The sequence below is a fragment of the Acomys minous genome (assembly GCF_964271855.1).
Source record: "Acomys minous genome assembly, chromosome: 15".
Lineage (NCBI taxonomy): Eukaryota > Metazoa > Chordata > Mammalia > Rodentia > Muridae > Acomys > Acomys minous.
Genome location: NC_140497.1, coordinates 100,778,736 through 100,804,941, shown reverse-complemented (window position 1 = coordinate 100,804,941; position 26,206 = coordinate 100,778,736). Strand labels below are relative to the sequence as shown.

The 26,206-nt window shown below is 55.8% G+C and overlaps 1 protein-coding gene across 13 annotated transcripts in view; it reads right to left on the bottom strand.

Annotated features, from left to right (window-relative positions):
- Positions 1 to 26,206, bottom strand: part of MYO9B (myosin IXB) — an 84,187-nt gene that overhangs the window by 22,610 nt on the left and 35,371 nt on the right. For 5 of the 13 annotated variants that reach the window (XM_084759076.1, XM_084759083.1, XM_084759081.1 and 2 more), the window contains exons 3-18: positions 25,565 to 25,659; positions 19,795 to 19,857; positions 18,698 to 18,797; positions 18,369 to 18,469; positions 17,627 to 17,756; positions 15,943 to 16,032; positions 15,648 to 15,764; positions 14,743 to 14,877; positions 10,948 to 11,069; positions 8,808 to 8,949; positions 8,380 to 8,584; positions 7,905 to 7,986; positions 6,215 to 6,304; positions 4,100 to 4,213; positions 2,262 to 2,301; positions 74 to 196 (exon numbers count right to left, since the gene is read on the bottom strand). In XM_084759076.1, coding sequence (XP_084615202.1) covers positions 74 to 196; positions 2,262 to 2,301; positions 4,100 to 4,213; positions 6,215 to 6,304; positions 7,905 to 7,986; positions 8,380 to 8,584; positions 8,808 to 8,949; positions 10,948 to 11,069; positions 14,743 to 14,877; positions 15,648 to 15,764; positions 15,943 to 16,032; positions 17,627 to 17,756; positions 18,369 to 18,469; positions 18,698 to 18,797; positions 19,795 to 19,857; positions 25,565 to 25,659 — 1,749 coding nt within the window. Of the gene's footprint in view, positions 1 to 73; positions 197 to 2,261; positions 2,302 to 4,099; positions 4,214 to 5,957; positions 5,973 to 6,214; positions 6,305 to 7,904; positions 7,987 to 8,379; positions 8,585 to 8,807; positions 8,950 to 10,947; positions 11,070 to 14,742; positions 14,878 to 15,647; positions 15,765 to 15,942; positions 16,033 to 17,626; positions 17,757 to 18,368; positions 18,470 to 18,697; positions 18,798 to 19,794; positions 19,858 to 25,564; positions 25,660 to 26,206 lie in introns of all 13 variants that reach the window. The other 8 variants (XM_084759085.1, XM_084759087.1, XM_084759082.1 and 5 more) reach the window with 7 other exon arrangements.

Genomic DNA, 26,206 nt, shown 5'->3' with positions numbered 1-26,206 from the left:
GACACCCATGAGCACATTTTGGGGCATGGGATGGCACCCGTCTGGAGGGGCCCTGGAGAGCGGCCACACCCACCTGGAATTGTGCACTGATGCTGGGTGGCTTCTTCTTCTTGTGCAGATGCAGCAGCGACTTGGTGGTTCGGTCGTGCAGAGTCATACTGATTATGAGCCTCAGGGACTTGGAGTCCAGCAGGTTCTAGGACAGACACACAGGGTTGGGCCTGCTCTCCACAGCCCCCAGGGGGCCCTGGCCTGGGTACAGGCCATGGCCTGCCATACCCTCAGGACAGGGGCCAAGGCTCAAGTCATTCCTGCCTACGTCAGGAGGGGAATGAGCTTAAGGCCATCAGACGTCATGTGCCAGCATGCCTCCCCTGGCCATGGTCAGGCTAGAGGCCTGTTTACGCAGAACACGTGTGATACCAGAGGCCATGCAGCTCCCACAGCATGTGGATTCAGTGCCTCTGCACCCCCAAACCGAAACCAACATGCTTTCAAGTTTCATGTAGCCCAGGGTGACCTCAAACTCCTTAGCCCCATCTCCAGCTCTCAACTGCTGCAAGGACAGGCACATATCACTCCTAGATTTCATGTATGGGACAGTTTTGCTCTGCAGTCTGGCCTGCAGCTAACAGTCCTCTGCCTCATCGCTCCCTAGAGGAATACAGGCACGCATCACAATACATAGCCAATCTTTCTGTTTGCTTTTGGTTTTTCAAGACAGGGTTTCTGTGTAGCCTTAGCTGTCCTGGGCTAGCTTTGTAGACCAGGCTGGCCTCAAACTCACAGCAATCCACCTGCCTCTGCCTCCCAAGTGCTGGGATTAAAAGCGTGTGCCACCCTGCCTGGCTTACATAGCCAATCTTATACTTAAAAACTTTATTGTATGTGTACATGTGTGGAGGTCAGAGGGCAGCTTGCAGGAACCAGCTCCCTCCTCACATCTGTGGGTCCTGGGGACTGAAAAGTGGTCAGGCTTGGCAACAAGCATCTTTGCCCTGAGATAGCCCATGGCCCCTATATGACAGTATTTTGGGCATAGATGTAACTTTCTTTCTTTCTTTCTTTTTTCCAAGATGGTCTCTCTGTGTAACAGCTCTGGCTGTCCTGAACTCACTCTGTAGACCAGGCTGGCCTTGAACTCAGAGATCTGTTTGGCTCTGCCTCCTGAGTGCCAGGGTTAAAGGCGTGTGCCACCACCGCCGGGCACGGGCATGGAAGTTTTAACACACACACACACACACACACACACACACACACACACACACAGCTATTAGTGCTATTGTATCAGATTACTTTCAGGCTGTGAGTCTACAGTGAAAAGGGAACACACTCCATATGTAAACTGCATGCCATGCCAACACCTCACTGTATGTACGTAAATGCCTCAGAATGCTTTAAAAAACCGTCAAGAATCTCAGCTGCTTTTGAGCTGAAGAATTTTGGACAAGAGTTACTGGCCATATTAAAAAACAAACAAACAAGCAAAGACTGACAAAACCTCTACACTGCAGCCATTTGCTCTTCATAGCCCATACTGGCCTCATCTCCAGGGTGTGGGGCAAGGGTGTGCCCTGTGGCCTGTCACAGACTTGTGTGTCTCGTCCTTATTCAGCACAGTGGCATGCACAGTGTGGTCACTGTGTTGGGCCTCTAAGTCCCCCAGGGAACTCCGACCAGGCCTGGCCTGCAGAGGTCTCACAAGCAGCACCTGACCCGTGCTGGGGAGGATAAGCCCAATAGCTTCTGGGAAGCAGCAGCTGGGGAGTGGGGAGGACCCTTCAGGGCTCCAGATGGGTCACTAGGAGGGCAGGTTTGAGAGGAGCGGAGCCTAGCTCCTTCTCTCCTCCTTTACAGCTTCCTGAGAGGGTCTCAGCTCCTCCTGGGCGAGGGATCCCATCGTCCAACTCTGATGAAACCCAAGACAACTGCAAGTTCACAGTGGGGAAAGGACTCTGACTTCAGTCCTGGGAACCAAGGGACTCATAAAGGCTAAGTAGGGGTTCTACCCTAGTCCTTCATGGGGGATTCCAGGCAGAGGCTCCACCCCTGAGCCACGCCCCCAGCCCCTCACTGGGGGATTCTAGGCAGAGGCTCCACCCTCAGTAAGGCTTCATATTAGAGGAAGAGTTAGCTGGAGGAGTGAGAAGAACGAAAGAGGTCCCAGAAGCTCAGTGTTTCTCCCCCCTCCCTGTCTCAGAGCAACCTGAGAAAGGTGCTCTCAAGCCACTGTGACGGCGCCATCTGCGCGTGGGGTTTACCTTGGGAATGATCTGCTTTTGTTTGATACCTTTACTCTTCCTGTCAAAATATTAAAAATGATGTGAACATGAGGGACACAGGACTGGGGGGGTTGTGTTAGTTCAGCAAGCCACACCTTGCAGGTTAGATCCAGAGAGAGCGAGAGAGAGAAGACAAGTGCAGCAAGGTCGCCACGACTCCCCAGATACCCGCAGGCGCCTGCCTTCCCAACTGCAGACCCGCTACACCTGAGGGTGCAGAGTGTGCCGGAGGCTCAGGGTTCTGTACACAGCAGCTGCCCACGCGCACAGCACTGGAGCCCTAAGGTGCCCTGACCCTACTCTGCAATGTCAACTATGCACTGGAAGGGCAGAGACTTGTCCTGCAGAGAACAGGAAGGCCGAGTGGCTCCTCACTAACTCTTCCTCACGGCGTTCATTATCAGTTTGCCATGCTGGGTGATCTCAGGGCCTTTTGCATCCCGAGGTGATGCCCTGCCTTTGAGCCACGCCTCAGCTCTGGGACTCCTGATGGTGGAAAGGAAAACTGGAAGCCAGATCCATGGCCCAGGGCTTGGGATCAGCGCTAATGATCTCATAGTACAATTTCTTTAATGCACAGGGTCTCATGTAGCCCAGGCTGGCTTGTACGTAGCTGAGGATAACTCTGAACTCCTGATCCTCTTGCCTCCACAATCCCAGTGCTAGGACGATAGGCATGCAATACTGTTTTTTTCCTCCCCAATTGAGATAGGTTAACCTCAAACCCACAATCCTCCTGCCTTCGCCTCTTTCATGCTGGCTGTGTGCTTGGGCAAGTGCCACGTGCCTGGGTGAGACACACAAGAGCCCTGCTCGCTGTGCATGTGGCCAGGAGCTGCTGTGTGCTCTACATCTCAGGGCTATGAAAACTGAATCCCAGCGGCTCTGTCTGAGCCACACTCTAGCCCTCAGCTGCATCTCAATTTGGGTTGAAAGAAAGCAAGAGAAACACATGCAAACGTCACCTTTAAGTACAGTGGCACATGCCTGAAGCCCCAGCTGCTCCCAGAGCTGAGGCAGGAGGATTCTTTGAAGATTTCTTTGTTTAAGTCTGTATACATGTGCACTAGAGCACTCGCCCACAGAGGCTGGAGGAGAGCATCCTCAAGCTGGACTTGTGGGTGCCTTACTCAACATGGGCGCTAGGAATGAACTGTGTGCACTGCAGGAGCAGCAAGTGTTCTCACTTGCTGAGAAATCTCTCCACCCGGGGAGGACCCGAGGGTAGAGGCCAGCTTGGACAACATGGTGAGACCCTGGCTCCAGGGTGGGGTTGGGGAGAAGCCCACAAAAGTCAAGATCCTTATGGGCACAGCACTACTCTCAAGCAGCCTGTGGCTGGTGACTATGGGTGCCCTGAGAGGTCACCCCAGTGGTGCTAGGTCAGCACAGAGGAGCTTGAGAATCAGCACCCCATTTTTCAGAGAATGCTGAACCCCAAGGGGGCTCAGTGAAGTGCGGGCAGGGGTGGGTGGGACCCCAGCCTACAAACTGGGCCCTGGCTTCCATGTCCCTACTTCTATGGTTGACAACAAGGTCACAGCAGGCTCAGGCCAGGCAGTGAAGCTTGCGCGCTGCAAGTGCCCAGGGTGGGGAGGACTTGGCCGGGGCCACTGCTCAGCTCAGGGAGCTGCCAGCGACATTAGATCTGTCAGCAATGGCTGGTGCAGAGCTGGACAGGGAGGCAGTGTCGGGAAAGGAGCGGGGAGGTGGGGGGGAGTGTTAGTGGCCTGTGGAGAAGTAGCCAGCTAGGCTGGTGACAGGTGGGAACGGGTGGTGGCGGTGGCTGCTGCACTTGGAGGAGCTGGGGGACTCACAGGAAGAAGGTGCGGGGCTTCTGGAGCCGACTGAGGGACTGGAGAAGCCGCCGCGGGTCCTCGCCCTGCCATGGCAGTCCTTTGAGGCTCTTGATGATTTGGTTATGCAAATCGCTGGGGGCCAGAAGGGGACCCGGTGACAGAGAGAAGAACAGTTAGAGCGTGGCCCGCCACCTGGGGCCCCCAGTGCCCATCAGGGTGTCCCCAGGCCACAGGAGACAAAACATGCATTTGAGGACAGAGCGCACGTGTGGGTGACCACCATGTTCTTCCCGAGGGAGGGAAATGAGCCAGGAACAGCTACTGTCCCTGCACCCATGGTCTTGGGACAGGATCCTGGCCAGCCTGGATCTTGATATATAGAACTGGCTGGCCTTGAACTCATACAATTGGCATCTGCCTGCACAGCTCTGTTTCTTAAGAATTTTATTTACATGTGTGTGCACACATGTATGTATATGAATGAGTGTGCATGTGCGCATGTGCTCTAGAGGCCAGTGGGGGTGCTGGCTGTCTTGGACCTGGAATGACAGTCATCTGTGAGTCATGCATGCAGGTACTGGGATCCAGATTGACTCCAGCAGGGAGCACTCAGCTGCAGGCCCGTCTTGCCAGTGCCAGGGTCTTTTTTTTTTTTTTTTTTTTTTAAGACAGAGTTTCTCTGTGTAGCCCTGGCTGTCTGGACTCGCTTTGTAGACCAGGGTGTCCTCGAACTCACAGTGATCTGCCTACCTCTGTCTCCAGAGTGCTGGGATTAAAGGTGTGGGCCACCATGCCTGGCTCAGGGTCTATTTTTTAAGTGGCTTTTACTTAATCTTTACTTAATCATGCCACAGCCTGTGGAGGTCAGAGGACGGCTCCAAGCAGCCAGTTTTCCTTCCATCATGTGGGGACTTAGAGGTCAAACCTAGGAGCATCAGGAGCGGCAGCGAGCGCCTTCACCCTGAGCTGTCCAGCAGCTGGGAGCTTGCACTTCTGCCCCTCCCTAGTGCCCACAATGACCCCTCACCTGCACTTCTCAGCTGGTGGCCACACTGCCTCATTCTAGTCCCATGTCCAGACATGGGACACGTGACTGTTCTTCCTAGGTTTAGAACTTCTTGCACCTGGGAAATGGCAGCCAGGAACTGTCCAACCCTCTGATACACAGGTGAGGCCACCTAAGGAACAATCTGCCACACGGCTGAGGCTGAGACCCCACCTTAAGAGGGTCAACTTTTTACAATTTTTAACTATGTACGTTAAGTATGTAGACATGTGTGCTGCTGTGCCCATGAGTGCAGTGACCATGAAGGCCAGAAGAGTATGTCAGAACTCTTGGCATTACAAGCACATGTGGTTGTGAGTTGGCCCACAGGAGCGCTGGCAGCTGGGTCCTCTGCAAGAACACTGAGCCACTTCTGCAGTCCACACTTTTGCCGTCATGGTGCCCAAGGACCGAGACACTGGGCAGCTGCTCTGCCACTAACTTGGGCCCTGGTTCTTATTTGTTACTTAGTAGCTACTTACGTATGTGTGTTTGTATCTGACTGTGTGTGTGTGTGTGTGTGTGTGTGTCACAGGATGCATGTGTGTGTGTGTGTCTGAGGATGCGAGCATGTATATGTGTGGTATAGATTCATGTATGTGTGTGTGTGGGTGCACTGTGGAGATCAGAGGACATCTTGGTTTTGTCCAACTAAGGTGGGCAGACATGGTGGCGGGCACCTTTCCTCCTGGGATAATCTCACCAGCCTCACCCCAGTTATTCTAAAAGCATGTTTAGGCTCCGAAAGGTGGCCTGAAGGAGCCCCTGTGTGCAGCCCCATAGTGTGACAGCATGCACCATGCCGCATGCCTGGATGGATGCCATACTTACCTCCGCTCCCTCGCCCTCCAGGGAGGCACAAGAGCAAAAATGACACAGGTGACACAGGGTTAATGGGTCCCTTTACTTCCTATGCAGCCTTTCTGTCTAGAGTGCTCAGAGAAGTGGCTTCTACCCACCCCACATATGCCCTGACCTAGCCAAATGTGGCAGTGTGTCCCCAGGAAGGACACTGCTCTGAGCTCCCAGATGGCGGCCCTGGCCTGTGCCTCCCTGGTCTTAGGTGCGAAGGTCTGCCTGCTACTTACTTCCTGCTCTCATAGAAAGCCATGATGTCTTCAAAAGCGTTAATATCCAACTCCTCAGAGCGCTCAAAGGAGAAATCTAGCCCTGTACAGCTGCAAGGGAGAAGCTCTCAGTGAAGCCGCAGACAGCACTGACATAGCTTGGCTAGGCACGCGCTACTTGAGGGAAGACTGCTGTGCACAGAGCGGAGGCCTCTCCTTTCCTTGGCCCCTGTGGGCAACTAACTCCTGATCTGGCTCAGAGCCCAGCCCGGATGAACTCAGAGTCACACTAGGAAGACAGCTGCGCATAACCATGCCTGCCTTGACAGTTTCCGTGTCCAAGGGGCCTGCCTGGCTCTACGGCCACTGAGACACGGCTTTCCTCACTCTGAACTTTCTCTGGCAGCCGTTGAGCATGGAGGCCTGCCACATCGCAAGTGATGTGCCAGGAACTGAACCCAGAGGCTCACCTGTGTGAGGCAGGTGCCACAGCACAGATGCTCACCTGTGGGAGGCAGGTGCCACAACACAGATGCTCACCTGTGGGAGGCAGGTGCAACAGCACAGATGCTCACCTGTGGGAGGCAGGTACCACAACACAGATGCTCACCTGTGGGAGGCAGGTGCAACAGCACAGATGCTCACCTGTGGGAGGCAGGTACCACAACACAGATGCTCACCTGTGGGAGGCAGGTGCCACAACACAGATGCTCACCTGTGGGAGGCAGGTGCCACAACACAGATGCTCACCTGTGGGAGGCAGGTGCAACAGCACAGATGCTCACCTGTGGGAGGCAGGTGCCACAACACAGATGCTCACCTGTGAGAGGCAGGTACAACAGCACAGATGCTCACCTGTGGGAGGCAGGTACAACACAGATGCTCACCTGTGGGAGGCAGGTGCCAAAGCACAGATGCTCACCTGTGGGAGCACAGATGCTCACCTGTGTGAGGCAGGTACCACAGCACAGATGCTCACCTGTGTGAGGCAGGTGCCACAGCACAGATGCTCACCTGTGTGAGGCAGGTGCCACAGCACAGATGCTCACCTGTGTGAGGCAGGTGCTACAACAGAGATGTTCACCTCCAACCACTATGGTCAGCATGGTCTCGCTCTGCAGCCCAGGCCAGCTTCAGTACTTCAGTTCTTCTGCCTCAGTCTCCAAAGCAGCTACAAGCACAGGCCAGCACTCCCTACCCAGCTCCCATGCACTTTTCTACCCCCTGGAGCCATGAGGACGGCTTAGTCACTGCTCAGGCTCACGAAATGCCTCTTCCATGACCATGCAGGGAAACCTAGTAGAAGGTAGTGCGCTGTCCAGGAGGAGTTATCCCTGCTCCTCTCAGCCCTGGGAACAGAACGCAGGCCTCACGTCCAGCATTCTACAGCCAAGTGCCCTCAGGCTGGGAGACTCTCATCAGTGTGTCCCTCTGCAGTAGCAAAGGCCCATAGCCTCCCTCAGGGGCCTTTGTGCTGACCTGCCTAGTCTTTCCCAAAGCTGATGCCGCCCTAGGACCTGCCTTCTGGGGCCCAGAGAGGATCCAAGCACGGGCCTTTCTGTTCTGGGTCTTCTGAGCCCAGTCGGCCATTTGAAGGCTTACTCCGAGCCACAAGGCCCCTGGCTGATAGAACAGGGTTCCACGGTTCCACAACAGTGTGAACAGAGACACCTCGTGGGGCTGAGGCAGAGCAAACTCAAGTCTCACTCACCGGTACAGTTTTTCTGAAGGGGTGTTGGCTCCTCGTGGTAGCTCTTCCATGTGACTTCGAGTGCCAGGGCTACTTATACCTGCTGGGGACAAAGAACAGACCTGTCTGACAGTGTTCCCCCTTAGCACAAAGGCTGTTACCGCTGTGGAATAAGCAACCGATTCTTTTCTTCTTTTGAGAAAACGGGAATTAAACTCAAGACCTTTCGTGTGCTATACAAGTACTCTACCCAAACCAAGGCCCAGCCCGTCCTTGGGAGATTCTAGGCAGGGGCTCCTCTTGCCAAGCTGCACCTCAGCCCTCTCTAGTGCGGGAGACAGATTCTCACTAATCTCTCAATATGGTCCCAAGTCATGGCTTTCCTGAATGTCCCCCAAGCGGCTCTGCCCAGCTTTAGAGTGGGCCACAACTGCTTGCCAGCCATGCTACTTGTGCCCGGGGTTGGCACCGTGGAGGGTAGCCCTCCCGTCCCTACCTGCCGCCTTTTCAGCTCTCTCTGCCCGCAGGCGTCCAGCCTCCCGCAGCACAGCCATGGCCCTGATGGCAGCACGCAGCACAGCCCAGCGGAACACAGCGACAGGGTCCATGCCGATGAGCTGGCGCACGTAGGAGCTGTCACTGCCCCTCAGCAGGGCCACGATGTCGGGCCGCATGTAGTCCATGTTTTTCTCCCGGAAATCCTGGTGAGGTGGAGGTGGCTGGTCACCGCTCGGAGCCACGGATGCCCAGGAGCATGATGCAGAAGGTGACAGGGTGGCACCAGGAGGCCCCAGTAACCCTCTGAGTGCAGCCAAGGGCCCTGAGTACACTGTGGGCGTGGCTAGCCTGCCTTGATTTGGCACTTCATGTGGGCGTGGCTAGCCTGCCTTGATTTGGCACTTCATGTGGGCATGGCTGGCCTACCTTGATCTGGTACTTGACTCTGCCCGCAAAGTGCTGGATGACGAAGGCGGGCTCCAGGACAGGAGTGCCCAGGAAGTACTTGTTGCCCTCGTGCTGCTGCTTGAACTTGGCCAACAGGGTGTGGCTTGTGGCATGCGGGAAGCTGTGGGCAGGGGAGGACATGAAGAATCCACACTGAGTGCAAGGTGGGAAGGCGCTGGGGAGGGGGATGCCCGGCAGTGTGGGCAGAGGATGGATGGAGCGGATTCAGTGCCAGGGCCCCTTTACTGATTTCTTTACATGGGGTGCGTGCACACATGGAGGTCAGACAGCCTGCAAGTGTCACCCCGTGGACCCTGGGTTTGAACTCAGCTCTCTGGGCTTGCAGGCAGTCCTCTTTAACTGACCTGAGCTGGCGTTTGTCAGCTTCTCACCATGCACTAAGCACATCTGTAGGGCAAGTGTGGGACTACAGGAGTAAGAGCGAGGTCCAGAGGGACAACTCTCATGCACCCCACAAGGCTGTCTCTGCTCCCCTCCACTGCTGACCAGGCTTGCTGGCATCTGTCAATCCCCCAGGCATGGGCCTGGCAGCACCTCAGGCCACTGCAGCGGCCTCTAGCTTTGGATCCACGTGTATGAGGATGAGCGTCCTGGGGCTGTGGCCTCGGGCCCTGAGCAACACACAATCATCAGTGCAGCTTGGCAGATGAAGCCAGGCTCTGGCCTGCCCTGGGAGAAAGGTGGACAGCGCAGCAAGAGGCTCCTTACACCAGGCTATTTTTGCCCCTGGGGAGGGAAACGCCTCCCTGGACTTTGACACACCCTGCTGGTCACAGCCTCACTGTAAACACAGGCAGTGCCAGATGTGTACCAGATGCTAGGCCCTGGGGCTCCACAGCTGGGGAGAGGAGGGGCGTCTGTCTGGCACTCGGGGCTGGGAAGATGGTCTGGGAGGTGGGGCACTCACTGCTTGGGCACCAAAAGGAGAAAATAATAATACAAAAAATGTTGTGGTGATAAATATTAACATGGCTTGCTTCAGGAAACTCCGAGCAGAGCCAGTCAGACAGTCCAGCAGGTGAGGGCACTCGTGGCCAAGCTTGATGACATAAATTCCACCCAGGAACCACACAGTTGAAGGAGAGAAACAACTCAACAATCTTGTTTTGACTTCTGTGTGCAAGCACATACTGCCACCCAACAACACCACGCTGCACCCAGTAACAATAAACGTTAAATACAGCCAGACGTGTGCCTGCCCCGTCAACGTGGCTGCAGCAGGCAGCTGGAGGCCAGCCCCATCCCTTGCTCTTGTTTTCAGGTGCAGCGGACAGCCTGCCTGTCAGAAGCTTGCTCCCTGGACCTTTTCTCCTCTGTGGCTCTGCTTCACCAGGTGAGAATCTGGCCTGAGCACTGGGTCTGCAGCAGGACCCTCGGCCTTGTGGGAGGACGTCAGAATGCCAGGGAGGAAGAGCTCACTGCAGGGGATTCTGGGACTCTACCCCTCCTCTTTGCTTCTGTTTTTGAGACAGTGCCTCATGTAGCCCAGGTGGCCATGAACTTGCCGTGTATCTAATAACGGCCTTGGACTCTGTCTCCCAAGTGCTAGCACCCAGGGCTCTGGCACACCTGACAGGAGCTCCACATCAGAAACCTCTCCCTCTGTGGTGAGCAGCCACCTGCCTCCTCAAGGCACAGCACCATGGCCAAGGGAACTCTCAGCCTCTGCTGGTGTTGCCAGGGGAGCCTGCCATGGAGCGGGGCGCTAAGATTTGACAGTTCTTGTTTTGGGGCATGCAGTCTCCAAGACCATGGGGAAAAGACTTGTTAGCACAGCTACAGCAACCGACTGGAAGCCACCTGGTTTCTGCAGCTGGTGACTGAGATGCCTCTTGCCCTTCCCAGCAGGGCACACACTGCTGCCTCCGCACAGCCACAGTCCTGCTCCCAGGACCCAGTGAGCTGCCTGTGCTGAGCATACAGTGAAGATGTGCTCAGCCACAACACGAGAGCCACATGCCCACCGTTTCCAGAGCATGCTGAGCAGAAGCCAGGCCCAGGGTTTGGGCAAACACATTTGAGAAGGCAAGCAGCTCAGGGAACCTGGCTTGGTCCCCACACTGGCATGTGGTGGGACGGATGGGGCAGGAATGCTCACTTGCTCTCTTCGTCCAGCAGGTAGAAGAGGCCAGTGGGCTTCTTGCTGATGAGGTGGATACAGCCCACGTTGTCCGTGTAGTCAATGTTGTGCCATGAGATGCCCTCACCCTGGTACTCCTCCTGCAGGATGGCAAAGGTTAAGGAGGGCACTGCTTGGATTCAGAAAGGGGGCTTCCCGCACAAGGTCAGCAGGAGTTCTACCCCTGAGCACACCCCATTCCCTCACTAGGGGATCCTAGGCAGGGGCTCTACCCTTGAGCCACGCCTCAAGCCCTCCTGCCATCTACACGACTTACAACCCCCACTGCCCTATTGCTGAAGAAATCATGAAAATAACAAGTCTAAACAGTCTCACTATTGATGTAATTTGTGAAAAGGGATTTTTCCATTCAAAGCTGATTGGTAGCAGCAAGATGGCTCTACAGTTAAAGGGTCTCGTGGTCAAGCCTGATGACCTGAACTCGGTCCTCAGGACCCACATGATAGAAGGAGAACCCACCATGGCAAGCTGTCCTCTGGCTTCCACACACGTACTTACATGTATGTGTGTATACATGCACACATGCACACACACACATACAACAAAAAACAAAACAAACCAACAAACCAAAAAAACCATAAAAGTTTACAGTCCCCGGATAAGAAGTGTTGCGCGTGCGGGAACACACTGCAGGGAAGCACCTGCGCACCTGCGCTGACCATAGCAGTGCTGTACTCTGATACAGCCCAGCCTCCTCTCCAGCTCACTACACAGCCCAGAATGAATCCCTGCTCACCTGGCCTCCTCAGTGCTGGGGACAGGTGTGACTGCCATGCCAGCTTGCTCTGTTGCCTCATGTCACATGCTTTCTTGAACCTTACCTGCTGTAGCAAGGGGCCCTAACTGCCTCCAAAGTGGTAAACTAAGTAACCTCCTTCTTTCTAACATTCTCAGCCTTGGGGATTATATTATAGTGACAGAAAACAGACGGATACATTGCAAGGTGATTTTGTAAACACACAATGAAAGTGAGAAATTACTGAGACGTGTGTTTTTCCCCCCAGAGCTACTCCCCACGTCTGCCTCATTCTCTTTGCCACCCGGTTGGGAGCAGTCATGTCCAAAGCTCCACAGCCACAGCCCACAGCTGCAGAGTAAGCCAATGGTTACAGAAATCCAGCTGGGTTCCCCCATGAGTCAGAGGGAGGAAGAAGAGTACGCAACAGAGAGCAGAGCCACCAGGCTACAGCCTGGCAGACACCTAAGTCAGCCACTCGTGAAGGCACTCGCTTTCCAGCGGGCGGGACTCAGTGGTGGCACACACCTGCCACCCCAGCACTCAGGAGAACCGGCAGCTCACTTTGTCAATGGTGAGATCAAAGCCAGCCTGGGCTGCATGAAACCCTGTCTCAAAACAGGCAGGGAGACAATTTCTCCATTTGAGCAAACAAGGTGGCATCTGCCTGGACACGGGCCGGGATGGACACCGGCTGGGATGGACATGGGCATGGGCATGAAGGAGATAAGGAGGTGGTGAGTGCCTTGTAAACTGTGGATGCAAGGGTGGCCTCTCAGACAGCTCAGAGAGCCATGGCGGGCTCCAGCAATCCTGTGACTCACAGGAACCAAAGAGCATGTCCAAGAGGACTTGTACATGTGTGTTTACAAGTCAAATTACAGAAGCATGAATTCAACATGAATTCAGCTCGGCCCAGCCATGCAGCTCAGAGTACTCAGTCTTTTTTTTTTTTTTTTTTTTTTGGTTTTTTGAGACAAGGTTTCTCTGTGTAGCCTGGACTCTGTATAGCTGTCCTGACTCACTCTATAGACCAGGCTGGCCTTGAACTCACAGTGATCCTGCCTCTGCCTCTAGAGTGTTGAGATTAAAGGTGTGTACCACCATGTCTGGCGGAGTACCCAGTCTTAAACAGGAATGGAATGCTGACACTTGAACAAGGATGAGGAGGGAGGCTGTCCTCTTAAATCAAACAGGCCAGCAGTGTGGAGGCCAGCACCGTATGACTCCACTGACCAAGGGCCAGTGTCAAGAATACACAGAGACAGAAAACAGGAAAGAGAACACAGAGCCTGTGGGGGTGAGGTGGGGTGAGGAGGTGGGGTGCATGTGTGTGACTGGGATGGGGTCTCAGATGGGCCAGATATGGTTGCAGAATGTGCACTCGGCTGCCTCCCCGCACCTATGGGCCCTGACCTCAGAGAGGCTGTCACAGCAGGGGCCATGCTCTAAACCCTTTAGGGGACCATGCACACCACTGCCTTGATGCAGTGGCACCTGAGCATCTAGAAGACCCTGAGAGGGCTAAGCATGCCACGGAGTCAGGGATAGAGCACCAGAGACTAGGCACCTACGGTCCTAAGCATGCCCTACTAATGCTGAGGGGCACAGCTGGGGATGGGGTGGGCGTCAGGCGGTGCCTGGCTGGGAATGGGGTGGGCGTCGGGGGGTGCCTGGCTGGGATGGGGTGGGCGTCAGGCGGTGCCTGGCTGGGATGGGGTGGGCATCAGGGGGTGCCTGGCTGGGAATGGGGTGAGCGTCGGGGGGTGCCTGGCTGGGATGGGGTGGGCATCAGGGGGCACCTGGCTGGGAATGGGGTGGGTGTTAGGCGGTGCCTGGCTGGGGATGGGGTGGGCGTTAGGCAGTGCCTGGCTGGGGATGGGGTGGGCGTTAGGCGGTGCCTGGCTGGGGATGGGGTGGGCGTTAGGCGGTGCCTGGCTGGGATGGGGTGGGCGTTAGGCGGTGCCTGGCTGGGGATGGGGTGGTCGTTAGGCGGTGCCTGGCTGGGGATGGGGTGGGCATCAGGGGGTGTCTGGCTGGGGATGGGGTGGGCATCAGGGGGTGCCTGGCTGGGAATGGGGTGGGCATTAGGCGTTAGGCGGTGCCTGGCTGGGGATGGGGTGGGCATCAGGGGGTGTCTGGCTGGGGATGGGGTGGGCATCAGGGGGTGCCTGGCTGGGAATGGGGTGGGCGTCGGGGGGTGCCTGGCTGGGATGGGGTGGGCGTCAGGCGGTGCCTGGCTGGGATGGGGTGGGCATCAGGGGGTGCCTGGCTGGGAATGGGGTGAGCGTCGGGGGGTGCCTGGCTGGGATGGGGTGGGCATCAGGGGGCACCTGGCTGGGAATGGGGTGGGTGTTAGGCGGTGCCTGGCTGGGGATGGGGTGGGCGTTAGGCAGTGCCTGGCTGGGGATGGGGTGGGCGTTAGGCGGTGCCTGGCTGGGGATGGGGTGGGCGTTAGGCGGTGCCTGGCTGGGATGGGGTGGGCGTTAGGCGGTGCCTGGCTGGGGATGGGGTGGTCGTTAGGCGGTGCCTGGCTGGGGATGGGGTGGGCATCAGGGGGTGTCTGGCTGGGGATGGGGTGGGCATCAGGGGGTGCCTGGCTGGGAATGGGGTGGGCATTAGGCGTTAGGCGGTGCCTGGCTGGGGATGGGGTGGGCATCAGGGGGTGTCTGGCTGGGGATGGGGTGGGCATCAGGGGGTGCCTGGCTGGGATGGGGTGGGCGTTAGGCGGTGCTTGGCTGGGATGGGGTGGGCATCAGGGGGCGCCTGGCTGGGGTGGGGTGGGCATCAGGGGGTGTCTGGCTGGGGATGGGGTGGGCGTCAGGGGGTGCCTGGCTGGGATGGGGTGGGCGTCAGGGGGTGTCTGGCTGGGATGGGGTGGGCATCAGGGGGCGCCTGGCTGGGATGAGGTGGAGTGGGCGTCAGGGGGCGCCTGGCTGGGGTGGGGTGGGCATCAGGCGGCGCCTGGCTGGGGTGGGGTGGGGTGGGCGTCAGGGCGGGCTGATGCCCATTCTCACCTGCTCCAGCTTGAAGATGTGCTGGGTGAAGTAGTACTGCAGCTGCTCGTTGGCATAGTTGATGCAGAACTGCTCGAAGCTGTTCCGTTCAAAGTCCTCAAACCCGAAGATGTCCAGGACGCCAATGGACAAGCACTGGGAAGACGAGGCACGGTTACAGCCAGGCCTCTGGGGAAAGCTGCCCTTCCTGACAGGAGCTTGGGCGGACACGTGTTGTCCTGATGTCAGTTGGACCCAGCTGCCACCAGTTTGGCATTTTTGCAAATGGGACATTTACTACTTATTAATGGAACCAGGCCTCCACACACGCAGTGTGCGCCCGGTGCCTGCACGCTGGGTGGGGCTGGGGGCGAAGGCTAGCCCACCACACTCGTGTTGTTCTTCACTTTCATCTGCTGGGTGGAGCTGGGGGCGAAGGCTAGCCCACCACACTCATGCTGTTCTTCACTCTCATCTGCTGGGTGGAGCTGGGGGCGAAGGCTAGCCCACCACACTCGTGCTGTTCTTCACTCTCATCTGCTGGGTGGGGCTGGAGGTGAAGGCTAGCCCACCACACTCATGCTGTTCTTCACTCTCACCTGCGTGCTGCAGCCCGAGTGCAGACACCTGGGTCCCTGCACAGCAGTGGCTCTCAGCCTTCCTAATGCTGCAGCCCTTTAACGTGATTCCTCACACTGCGCTGACCTCAACCATAAAATTCTTTTCGTTGCTACTTCATAGCTGCAACTTTTCTGTTTTGAACCATAATGTGAACATCTGATACTCAGGATTTCTGATATGCGACCCCCAGGCTGAGAGCCACTGCTGTGGAGGGTACGCGGTCCTGTGCCGCCCTGCTGTTTGCAGAGAGCCCACAGGCTCTTAGCATCCATGGTTTGTCCCGAGGACAGGGCCTGGGCACTCACAGAAACGGCCTCTTCCATGTCTTTCTTGTTGAGGAGGGCGTGGTTGATCCTCAGTACGATCCAGTCAAACAGGGCGCTGTACAGAGACTTGGCCATGGAGTCTCGGGCAGTTATGGCCTGTGAACAGAGGGGTGACTCACTAGGATTTTTCCTATTTTCACGAAGTCTATGTAGCCCAGGCTACCTCTCTCCTCGGGCTGAGACTGCGGATGGGCGTGGCCACGGCCACCCTGGCACAGGCACAGGAAGCGCGTCTGGCCCACCTGAGCTCTGGCCCTGCAGCGCTCACACTCACCTCACTGAGGCTGTAAGGCAGAATGAGCTTGTCGTTGGCTGTCACCGTTTTTCTCTTGGTCAGGACCTCCACCAAGGTCTCCCGCTTCACCTGTTTCCAGGGTGGGGAGGGGAGGCACTTGTTGGGGCGTGTGTACCATTAGGGAGCTGGGGCAGGGCAGGACAGACCCCAGAGGCTGGGCTGAGGGGGACCTCCCTACACCTAGCGCCCTCTTCTGGCCTCCACAGGCACTGTGTGCGTAAGCACATACCCACCTGCACACACATGAGGTAAAAAAAAAAAACAAAAAACAAAAAAACAAAAAACCTAAGAAGCAAAACAAACAACCCCTCCCAAGGTGTGGAATTAAGATCTTAATTCTGGAACCAGGAGGCCGAGGCAAGTGGATCTCTATGAGTTCAAGGCCAACCTGGTCTACAGAGTGGACTCTAGGTCAGCCAGAGCTACAAAATGAGACACTGTCTCAAAAATAAGGAGGTAAATAAAATAAAAAACTAAAAAAGCAATATAAAACTTAAAAGCAAGAACCACAAGTCCAGGCATGGTGGCATACTGAACATAGTTAACGCCTGAATTCAGGAGGCTGAGGCAGGTGGTCTCTGAGCTCTAGGCCAGCCAGAGTGAGACTCTTTAATCTAAAAAATAAAGAAAACAGAGAGGTAAGCAGAGAGAGGCCTGGCTCAGCAGGGCAAGACCAAGACTCACCCAGTGAGTGGCTCCAGGCCCTGCAGCACTCAAGGCCGTGGGTGGCATTTCCACCTTCTTCCACCAGGGGTCAGTAGAGCCCCAGTAGGATGAACAAAGTCCTAGCTGTATCTGCACACACAGGCTTTGTGCCCAGGCAGGTCTTGAACTTGGAGATCCTCTGCCTCAGCCTAGGCTGGTTAGGATGACAGGCCTGTGCCACCACACCTAACCCCAAAGTATATGTTTTAAATTTCACTGTTTAAAAAAATTGTGAGCTGGTGTGCTAGTGCACACCTTTAATCCCCAGCACTTGGGAGGCAGAGGCAGGTGGATCTCTATGAGTGCGAGGCCAGCCTAGTCTATAAAGCGAGCCCAGGACAGCCAACGCTACACAGAGAAACCCTGTCTCGAGGGGGAAAAAAAGCTGTGCGCATGGGTGCTCTGTCTAAATCACTGTCAGTGCACCGCGTGCATGCCTGACACTTGAGGCGTGCACCAGCTCCCAATTTGTGGTCTTTGGAGACAGGGTCTTATATAGCCCAAGCTGGACCTGGACGTCTTCTCTCCTTGCCTTTACTTCCCGAGCACTGGGATAACAATAATGTGCCATCACGTCAGGTTTGGGTGGCACTGGGATGCGACAGAGGGCTTGGTGCACAGTAGCCCCCTGCCACACAGACCTGCAGCCTCAGCCTGGCGGCCTCTGGTTTCCTTTCTTTATACTTGTGTGTGTGCTTGCATGCACATGCGTGAAGGAGAACGCAGAGGGCGTGGCTTCCAGTGCCCTGCAGCTACCGTGGTGGCGAGGACTGAGCTAGAACACCTAAGCACCAGCACCTGCCTACTCCAGAGTGGGCGCCAGATGCACACAGACAGACAGACACTGACAGCAGCGAGAAGGGGGCATCCTGCGATGACACGAGGAAGCGGGCGCTTGCCCTGCACGGAGGCTGCCGCGCTGTGCCAGGGGCAATGAAGGATGGTGGGGACAGGGTACCTTCAGGAGCTCGGACAGGGTGTCTAGCACCTCGGGGGGCCCGACCTCCAGGCCTTCATCCCGGCCTGTAGCTCTCTTCTTGTAGGTGACGTTGCCCAGGTACAGGATGGCTGAGAGGACGGAGAAGATCCTGGGGCAGAGAGGGGCCGTCACCCGCACTTGTCTCTGCGCCTCACCTCCTCAGCCAGGCTGAAGCCACGCCCGGCCCCACAGCCCCTGCACCTTCCCCAGTGCTGCTGCCGCTTGGACACCACACTTGGCTCAGGTGGTGCTTCAGACAGAGGCCGGAGCTCACTCCTGCTACCAACTGTGCCCCAGCCATGATGGTTTCAGAGATGGGGGTGGGAGGGTCAGTCTATGTAGCCCAGGCTATCCTCACCTGACATCTTCCCAAGACAGAGACAGTAGATCCACACCACCACCCAAACGTACTTTAACTTTTTTGCTTGTTTGCTTTTGCTAATAGACAGAGTCTTGCTTAGGTCTGAGCAGCCTTGAATCCACTATGGAGACCAGGCTGGCCTTGAACTTTCAACCTTTTCCCTTTTGCCTTTTTAAAATTTCGTTTGCGATTAGGCCTCACTATGCAGCAAAGGCTGACCTTAGACACGTAAGCCTTGAGCCTTCCGTCTCCCCAGTGTGGGGTGACAGCTGTGTGCCACACACCCAGCTCCCAGCTGCAGCCCTTGCCTGTCCCTATGGGGCTGCGGGTCGTCGGCTGGAGGCCCAGCAGCCCACTTACTGCTTCTTGGTGGCGGGCAGGAAGCCCACCATCTCCATGGCCTGCTGAAGCCTTTCAAAGTCATGTTTGAGGTCTTCTCCATCTTCAATATTCAAGTTATGCTGAAAAAACAAAGGCGTGGGCACTCAGGCACTTCCGGCTGGGAGGCCAGCGAGCAGGGTGACTCAGGCTGGACAGGAGGGGGCCAGGGCTGGTGTGAATGGGGGCCTTTGTGTGTGGTGTGCTCAGGGCTGGGCTGAGGGCCCCGCAGGGCCGGGCTGGCGGCCTCCGACCTCCCCATGGCGGACAGCCTTGGGTCCAGAGGTGGCACCGTGGCTGCAGCTGTTTACCTGGTTGAGGTAGAAATAGTCTTGAGGCTGCTTCAGCTGGAACTCCTGGCGCTCCTCCTCGCTGACTCCCAGCAGCAGGTAATAAAACACGTGGTAGTTCCTGCGGGTGACCAGCAGGGGGAGTCAGGGCCCACAGTAGAGGAAAGGGCACATTAAACAAGTTACAGCGTGGGTGGGCTGGCGCAGCTGGTGACGGCGTCTGCAGCCAGAGGACCCTGAGTTCAATCCCTGAGACACACTTGGTAGAGTGAGGGAACTGATTTCCCAAAGCTGTCTTTGGACGACACATGTGTATCGTGTACATGTACACACACACACACACACACACACACACACACACACACACACACAAATAAAAATAAACAAATATAATAATAAAGTTACAAAAAAAACCCCTCCAAATAAACAAACAGCTCTTGGTTAGTGTGGTGGAGCACAGCTTACACCCCAGCATTCGGGAGGCAGAGGCAGGAGCATCTCTGAGTTGAGGCCTGCCTGGTCTACAGAGCGAGTACCAAGGCAGCAGCCAGGCACACACAGGGAAACCCTGCCTTAATAAATAAATAATTACTGTTAGAAAAAAGGAGTTTCTCAGGTGAGTGGAGAAGATCTGTTCCATAAGCTTGGGTCTCATCCTGAAGCCCAGCCTGGCCTGGAACCCGACATCCTCCTGCCTCAGTACCCAAGTGCTGGCTCACAGAATGTGCAGCTGGGCCGGCTCTGAGGTGCTTCTCAAACACGTTTCTGGCTGACACTGAATAGCCTGGAGCGTGCAGGGTGGGTAGGAAGGGCCCAAGGCTGGAGGCCACGGAGGCAGGTGTGTGGAGAAGACGAAGAGGGGATGGCTTGAGAACTCCAACCACAGCTCCCCTCAACTTACTGCACCCCTGTGAGGGCCAAAGCTTGAGTAGGATTGTGCTCTGCCAGATACCACACCCTGGGGGCCGGAGAGCTGGGGGCTCTTGCAGAGGACCCCACACGTGCTGGCTAACAATCCCCTAACCTCCAGTTCGGGGCTCCCAGGCAGCAGGCACACACAAAGCACGCACAGACGTGCGGCAAACAGGCATGCACACTGAAAGGAAGATGGTGCCCACCGCTCGTCCTTCTCCCGGGAAACCAGGCGCGACTTCTCAAGCAGGTACTTTTCCACAACAGCTCTGTCACGAAAGAAAAAAGGGAGAAATAAGATGTAACACGGTAGTGTTGATGTTTCTTCCAGCTTTGCTTCAGCTAGAGCTGAGGAAGGAACAAGAACCATCCATTTCAAGGCGCCTCCTATGAACTCCCGGTCCCGTCCTGTACTTCTGAGTGTTGGGGTGACTGACGGCGCATGCCACCCCGCCTGGCTTACCCCGTGCTGGGACCACACATGCAGCCACACACACTCTCTGCTGAGCTGAGATCCAGCTTCTTCTGCTGTGTGAGGCCTGGTTTCACTGTGGAGCTGAGGTTGGCCTCGAACCCCTGCTTCTCCTCAGCCATTCCTTCTGTGTGCTGCTGGGGTTTCTGTAGTGCCAAGGGCGGAACCAGAGCCTTGTGCTTGCTCGGGAGGCAGGCTCTCTCCCAACAGTGCTCATGCCTGAGCCACATCTCTGCTCCGGCCTACAAGAGGCACCATGTGCTGCCTGTGTGAATAAGCAGCTACAAATGCCCTGAAGGTGACGCACGTGCGTTCTAACTTCTAGTTAGAACCTGGAAGCCGCTGACCACAGTGTTCCCTGGCACACAGAGCATGGGACACGGAGCCTGACAGGGGACCAGCCAGGGCAGGTGAAGGGACCTGCACGTGGCAGAGGGTTGCTGGGAGTATTTCAGTGTAAGCTCACGTGGCTTCCCCGCTCACCTGCTTATTGACAGCTCATGTTTTAGTTATAACTTGGGCTCACGAGGTGAGTCAGCAGGTAAGGGCAGTGGCCGCCATGTCTGACCCTCAGTTTGGTGCCTGCAGGGCGGGAGTGTGTGTGTGTGTGTGTGTGTGTGTGTGTGTGTGTGTGTGTGTGTGTGTGTGTGTGTGTGTATTTAGAGATTTTAAGATAGTAAATTTACAGCTTGGCCTGTTTTTCCTGGGGGCCTCACACATATTGAGCACTCTGACCTGTACTCCTGGTCTGTGTGGGGCTTTTTGAGGTGGGGTTTGATACAGGGTTTCTCTGTGTAGTCCTGGCTGTCCTGGACCTCACTCTGTAGACCAGGCTGGCCTTGAACTCACAGCGATCCGCCTGCCTCTGCCTCCTGAGTGCTGGGATTAAAGGCGTGCACCACAGTTAGGCATGGCCCTGTTTTTGTGTTTAAGTCTTTTCCTCTTTCCTACTTGGGTTGTTGGTCCTATCACTGAGCTAGATCTGCTTGTTACATATGAAAGCACAAGACACCCCTTGCACTCACCAAGCAAGCACTCTCTGGCTGAGCTGCACTCCATCCCCACTCCACCCCAGCACTCAGGGAGACGGAGGCAGGTCCATCACTATAAGTTCAAGGCCAGCCTGGTCTACAAAGGACAGCCAAGGCTACACAGACAAACTCTGTCTCAGGGAAAGGGAAGGCAAGTTTTGTCTGTTTAGGGTGTGAGGGTGGTGTGTGAGGCACAGCATGGCAGGTGTTAGAAGACCACATCTGGACTCCTGGTTTCCCTCAGGATCTCTGCTCTAGACTGCTGTGATAAAACAGCCCAGGCAGGAAGCCAAGACAGCACCCACAGACGGTGCCAAGCTAGCCTGATCTAGACTATCTGTCAACCAAGGCTTTCCTTGTCTGGGGTCAGCTGACTGGAAGGATCTCTCTTGCTCATGTTGCTGTACACTGCAGGTCACGTGGCTCGCAGCTTCTGGCTGGTTGTGTGGACTCTGGCTCGGTAGGCGCGGGGGATGATGGATGCACGCCACACATGGCTTCTCACACGGGTTTGTGGGTGTGGAGCTCTGGTTGTCAGGCTGGCAGCACAGCCAGCGCTCTAACCACTGAACCATCTTCCTGGCTGCCCTCACGTCATCTCTGCTGAAGGGCAGGGGCAACTGACCCACAAAGGTCCCCGGCTGTATCCATACAACCTAGCTTTCTGGAGCTACTGTTTCCTCCTGGTTCAGTTCAGGCCTCCCATGAGGTATGAGGACACTGCGTGCGTGGGTTTGCGTGTGTGTACGTGGGTGCCTGTACATGTGGAGGCTTCAAGTCTTTCTGGATCTATTTCCACCTTCCATACTGAGGTAGAGTTTCGCTGAGCACTGAGCTCGCCCATTTGGCCACTGCAGTTGGCTGGCTTGCTCTGGGACCCAGGACCACCCCACCCCCGACCCCCACCCCTCTGCCTCGTGAGCGCTGGGATGACAGGTTATTGCCACACTCGACTGCTTGGCTTCCATGAGTGCTCTGGGGACTCACACCCCACAGCATCTTAGTACCTCAGGCACGCCCAGGACCTCTCAGGTCACTGTGGACAGGTTACTGTGGAGTGGGCACGCCCCTCATGGAAGCTGGAATGTGCTGGATGCCAGGGCTGCAGGAGCGGCAGTGCCTGCTTCCTTGGGACCTGTGGTGTTCCTGGCACCTTGTATGGCATTGCAGACTATCTCCCCCACACTCGGGTGGGTACCGTGGCTCCCAATGACACATAAGGAGCTGAGACGCTACAGTACCCTACGGGAAGGAAGGTCCCAGCCTGTGAGCATCTGAGAACCTCTCCGCCTGAGCCTGTCTTCTAATTTTGTTAATTTTCTGTTGCTGTGAGACATGGTGTCACTGTGGCCCGGCTGCCCTGGAGCCCATTCCGTACATCAGGCTGGCCCTGACCTCTTGTGAGATCCGCCTGCCTCTGTAGGACAGTGCCATTATGCCTGCAGGGAGACTTGGTGTGCAGGGCAGGTTCATATGGCACTGCACCACTCTGGATTCTTTTATAATAAGATTACGAAGCTGCAGAGGTGGCTAGTTTTGTTTTTGTTTTTTAGAAACAGAGTTTCTCTGGACTCGCTTTGTAGACCAGGCTGGCCTCGAACTCAGGGATCCACCTGCCTCTGCCTCCTGAGTGCTGGGATTAAAGGTGTGCGCCACCACTGCCCAGCTGATGGCTGGGCTCTTAAGAGGGGCTGCTCTTCCAGAGGACCTGGGATCCAGTCCCAGAACCCACAAGGCAATGCACAATTGTCTGTAAGTCCAAGTTGCTGGAGCTGCACACCCTCCACCGTACACACAGCGCACAATCCCAGCTGACCCTGGCCCTGGAACTCTCAATCCCCCTGCCTCTGCCTCCTGAGTGCTTAGGTCACACAAATACTTCCTCCTCTTGCCCCGCCTCTCAGCCTGTCCTAAGCTCACGTTCCTAGGGCCAGTCTCCTGTACTGAATTTTCACCCCCTCCCTGCATGCAGGGGAGATCACCCTACTCAGCAGAGGACAGGCCAGCTGTGTGGAACCAGGCTACCACTTGCTAGAAAATGGCTGGCCAGTTCTCTGTTCCCAGTCTTTGGTGATTTCTGTTTTAGACTCTAGGCAAGGGCTCCGCTCCAGACAATTCCCCCAGCTTTTTAAGATTTTGAATTTTGTTCTATTTTATGTGAACCAGTGCGTTGCCTGCACGTGTCTGTGCCGCATGAGTGAGTGCCCACGGAAGCCTGAGGAGAACATCAGCTGCCCGGGACTGAAAGTATGCCCCTAAGTTTTGGTTTTAAAGGTCTGAAGCCAGCAGGGGGTCTTGTGAGAGCAGAGGCCCCTCTGAGCTCCTCTGCACACACCGGGAGCTGAAGCCTCAGAACCGGGGAACCTGGGCCACGATCACATTGCTGCCCCTGGGCTGTGTGAAGACACAGCGACAGCAGTATGAGTGGACACAGTGGGCAAACAGGAGGCCGTGGCGGCCCCAAGCTGGGACCATGGATGCTGATCCCAAGGGAATTCCTTTCTTGAACCATGCCCAACGCTGCAGCAGGGCAGGGGTGTGAGGCAGCAGCCGGGCAGCCTGCTGAGCCCCAGAGAGAAAAGATCATCCAGAGATCTCATCACCAGGGCCATTGCCCCTAAGCATACTGGGAGCCTGCAGCGGCGAGGCTGCACCCACTAGGTAGGGGCCAGCAGCAGTACCTGACAGAGCGTGAGTGTGACCTAACCAAGTACTTATTTATCTGGCTTCATGTTCTGTCTTAGTAGTTTGTTACTCAAGCTTGGAAAACAAGAAATGGAAATCCAAAGTAAGCGGATTGTAAGTCTAAAGTCATGTGGTGCTTCACAAGAAAGATGAGATCCATGCCATCCTTACACTGTTCTTCAGGGTTCTGACCCTCCTGTCAGCTACTCGGCAGCCATCTTGTGTACTGAGCATCTGTCATTGTACTGCAGCGCTGCCTTTAGACTCTCCCCACCTGGAGGAGAGACTAGCTTAGCCATGACCCAGGTATCCGGGTAAAGAGCGTGTGCCAGCTGGGTCCATGGGCACGCAGAGCAGGTGGCAGCTGGGCCCCAGGCAGGACTGTGGGGCTGAGGCTAAGCTGGGAACGTGAAGTCACAAGGGTCCAGAGCTGACCTGACCGTCATCAGGGCCCTCAGTCCACACCCTCAGCAGAGCCTGCCTAGTATGGGGAGGGAGGGGTACTAAAGGGTCAGCCTTTCCGTCCACATCCAGTGTGAGCTGTCAGCAGACGACTGTCCTCGGCCTTGACACACAGAGGGGTCTGAATCCTGGGACTGTGGCAAACCTTACTGTGCTATAGAGCTTCCCAGTGCATCTGCTGCCCAGTGACACATGCCCGTGAGTGACGAGCTGCACGTCCACCAAAAGCCACCTCCACCCCTGCCTCATGCCCTTATACCTACCTCTCAAGATCTGGTGCTTAGCCCACCCCTGTGGCCACTACTACACAGGTCTGCCTTACTCATCCACTGACCCATGGACCTTCAGGCTATACACATCTCCCCAGCCCCGAGACATGCACCTACTCACTCACCCACTCACCTACCCAACCTGTTACTCTACTCAGCCACCTATCACCCACTCAGGAGCTAACCCATCGACCAAAATATCCACCCACAAATCTATCCATCCATCCACCCATGACTCCATCTGTGCACATATCTGCCTACCCACTAATCTACTCATTTCTTCATCCACTCACCAATGCTCCCTGCGGAACAAGCCATCTGAAAGGCTGCCTGGCCACCCACTAGTCATCCCTACCTCCTTCACACAAGATCTACCAATCTATCCATAAATTTCCCAATCTATGCACCAACCTACCAATCTGTCCACTCATACTCACTCCCACAAACCCTCAGTCTATTCACCCACAAATCTATCAACCCATCCATCCATCCACCTCCCCACCCATCCACTCACCCACCCATCCATCCACCCACCCTCCATCCATCCATCCACCCACCCACCTACCCATTCATCCACCCATCCATTCATCCACCCACCTACCCATCCATCCATCCAAAATCCACACATGCACTAACTTGCCCACAAAACCCTCAATCTATCCACCCACCCAGGAATCCATTCAGGCATCCAAGCTGCCATTTGCCTACACACAAAATCTACACATAAATCCAGCCACTTGCACATCTATCCCTTGAGCCATGAATCTACTGGTCCACCTCTGCTTAGCCACTGCTGGCCCTTCAGTACTTCCTGAGACCGTCTCATCACACTGCTGTCCAGCTCTATCTCCGGGTAAGGGTCGCACATGCAGTTGTGCTAGAGCACACACCATGCTGCCTGTGACACCCCCATGCTGCCTGTGACACCCCCGGCACTTACATAAGGAAGGGCTTCAATGCAGAGACCTGCCCCCTCAGTGCCATGCTCAGAGGGGTACACTGGGGCGGAGCGCTGGATTCCAGCCTCAGCTTGAGAGGCCCAGACAGAGTGACTTACCCCCTCACGATGCCGCTTTCCAGGTAGTTGACTTGGATGAACTTCCCGAAGCGGCTGGAGTTGTTGTTGTGGGCAGTCTTGGCGTTCCCGAAAGCCTGAGGGGACAAAGGCAAAACTTCAGAGGCCAGCATGGAGTCTCCACGGCCACCTTCTGGCCCCAGAACTCCTTGTGGGCATAGCATTCTTGTCCCCAGAGCTAGGCGGGTGCTACATCCTCAGAGGCAAGGCACAGGGCAAGAGAGACGGCTCAGTGGGTACGCTTGCTGCCAAGTCTGACAACCCAGTTCTAATCCCTAGGGCCTACACCGTGAAGGGAGGAAACCAACTCCTGCAAGCTGTCCTCTGACCCCCATATGTGCATGTGCATACAGAGACACACATAGATAATTGCAGTGAACAACATTTTAAGGGTTTTCCTTTTTTCTTTTTCTTCGTTTTTAAAAATGTGTTTGAGTATTCTGCATGCACCTTCTGTACCTATGAAGACCAGAAGAGAGCATTAAGAGTCCGTGAAATTCGAGCCATCTCGGCAGCACAAGTTTCCCCCTAAGACACAGGGTCTCTCTGTGTAGCCTTGGCTGTCCTGGACTCACTTTGTAGACCAGGCTGTCCTCAAACTCAGAGATTTACCTGATACCTGAA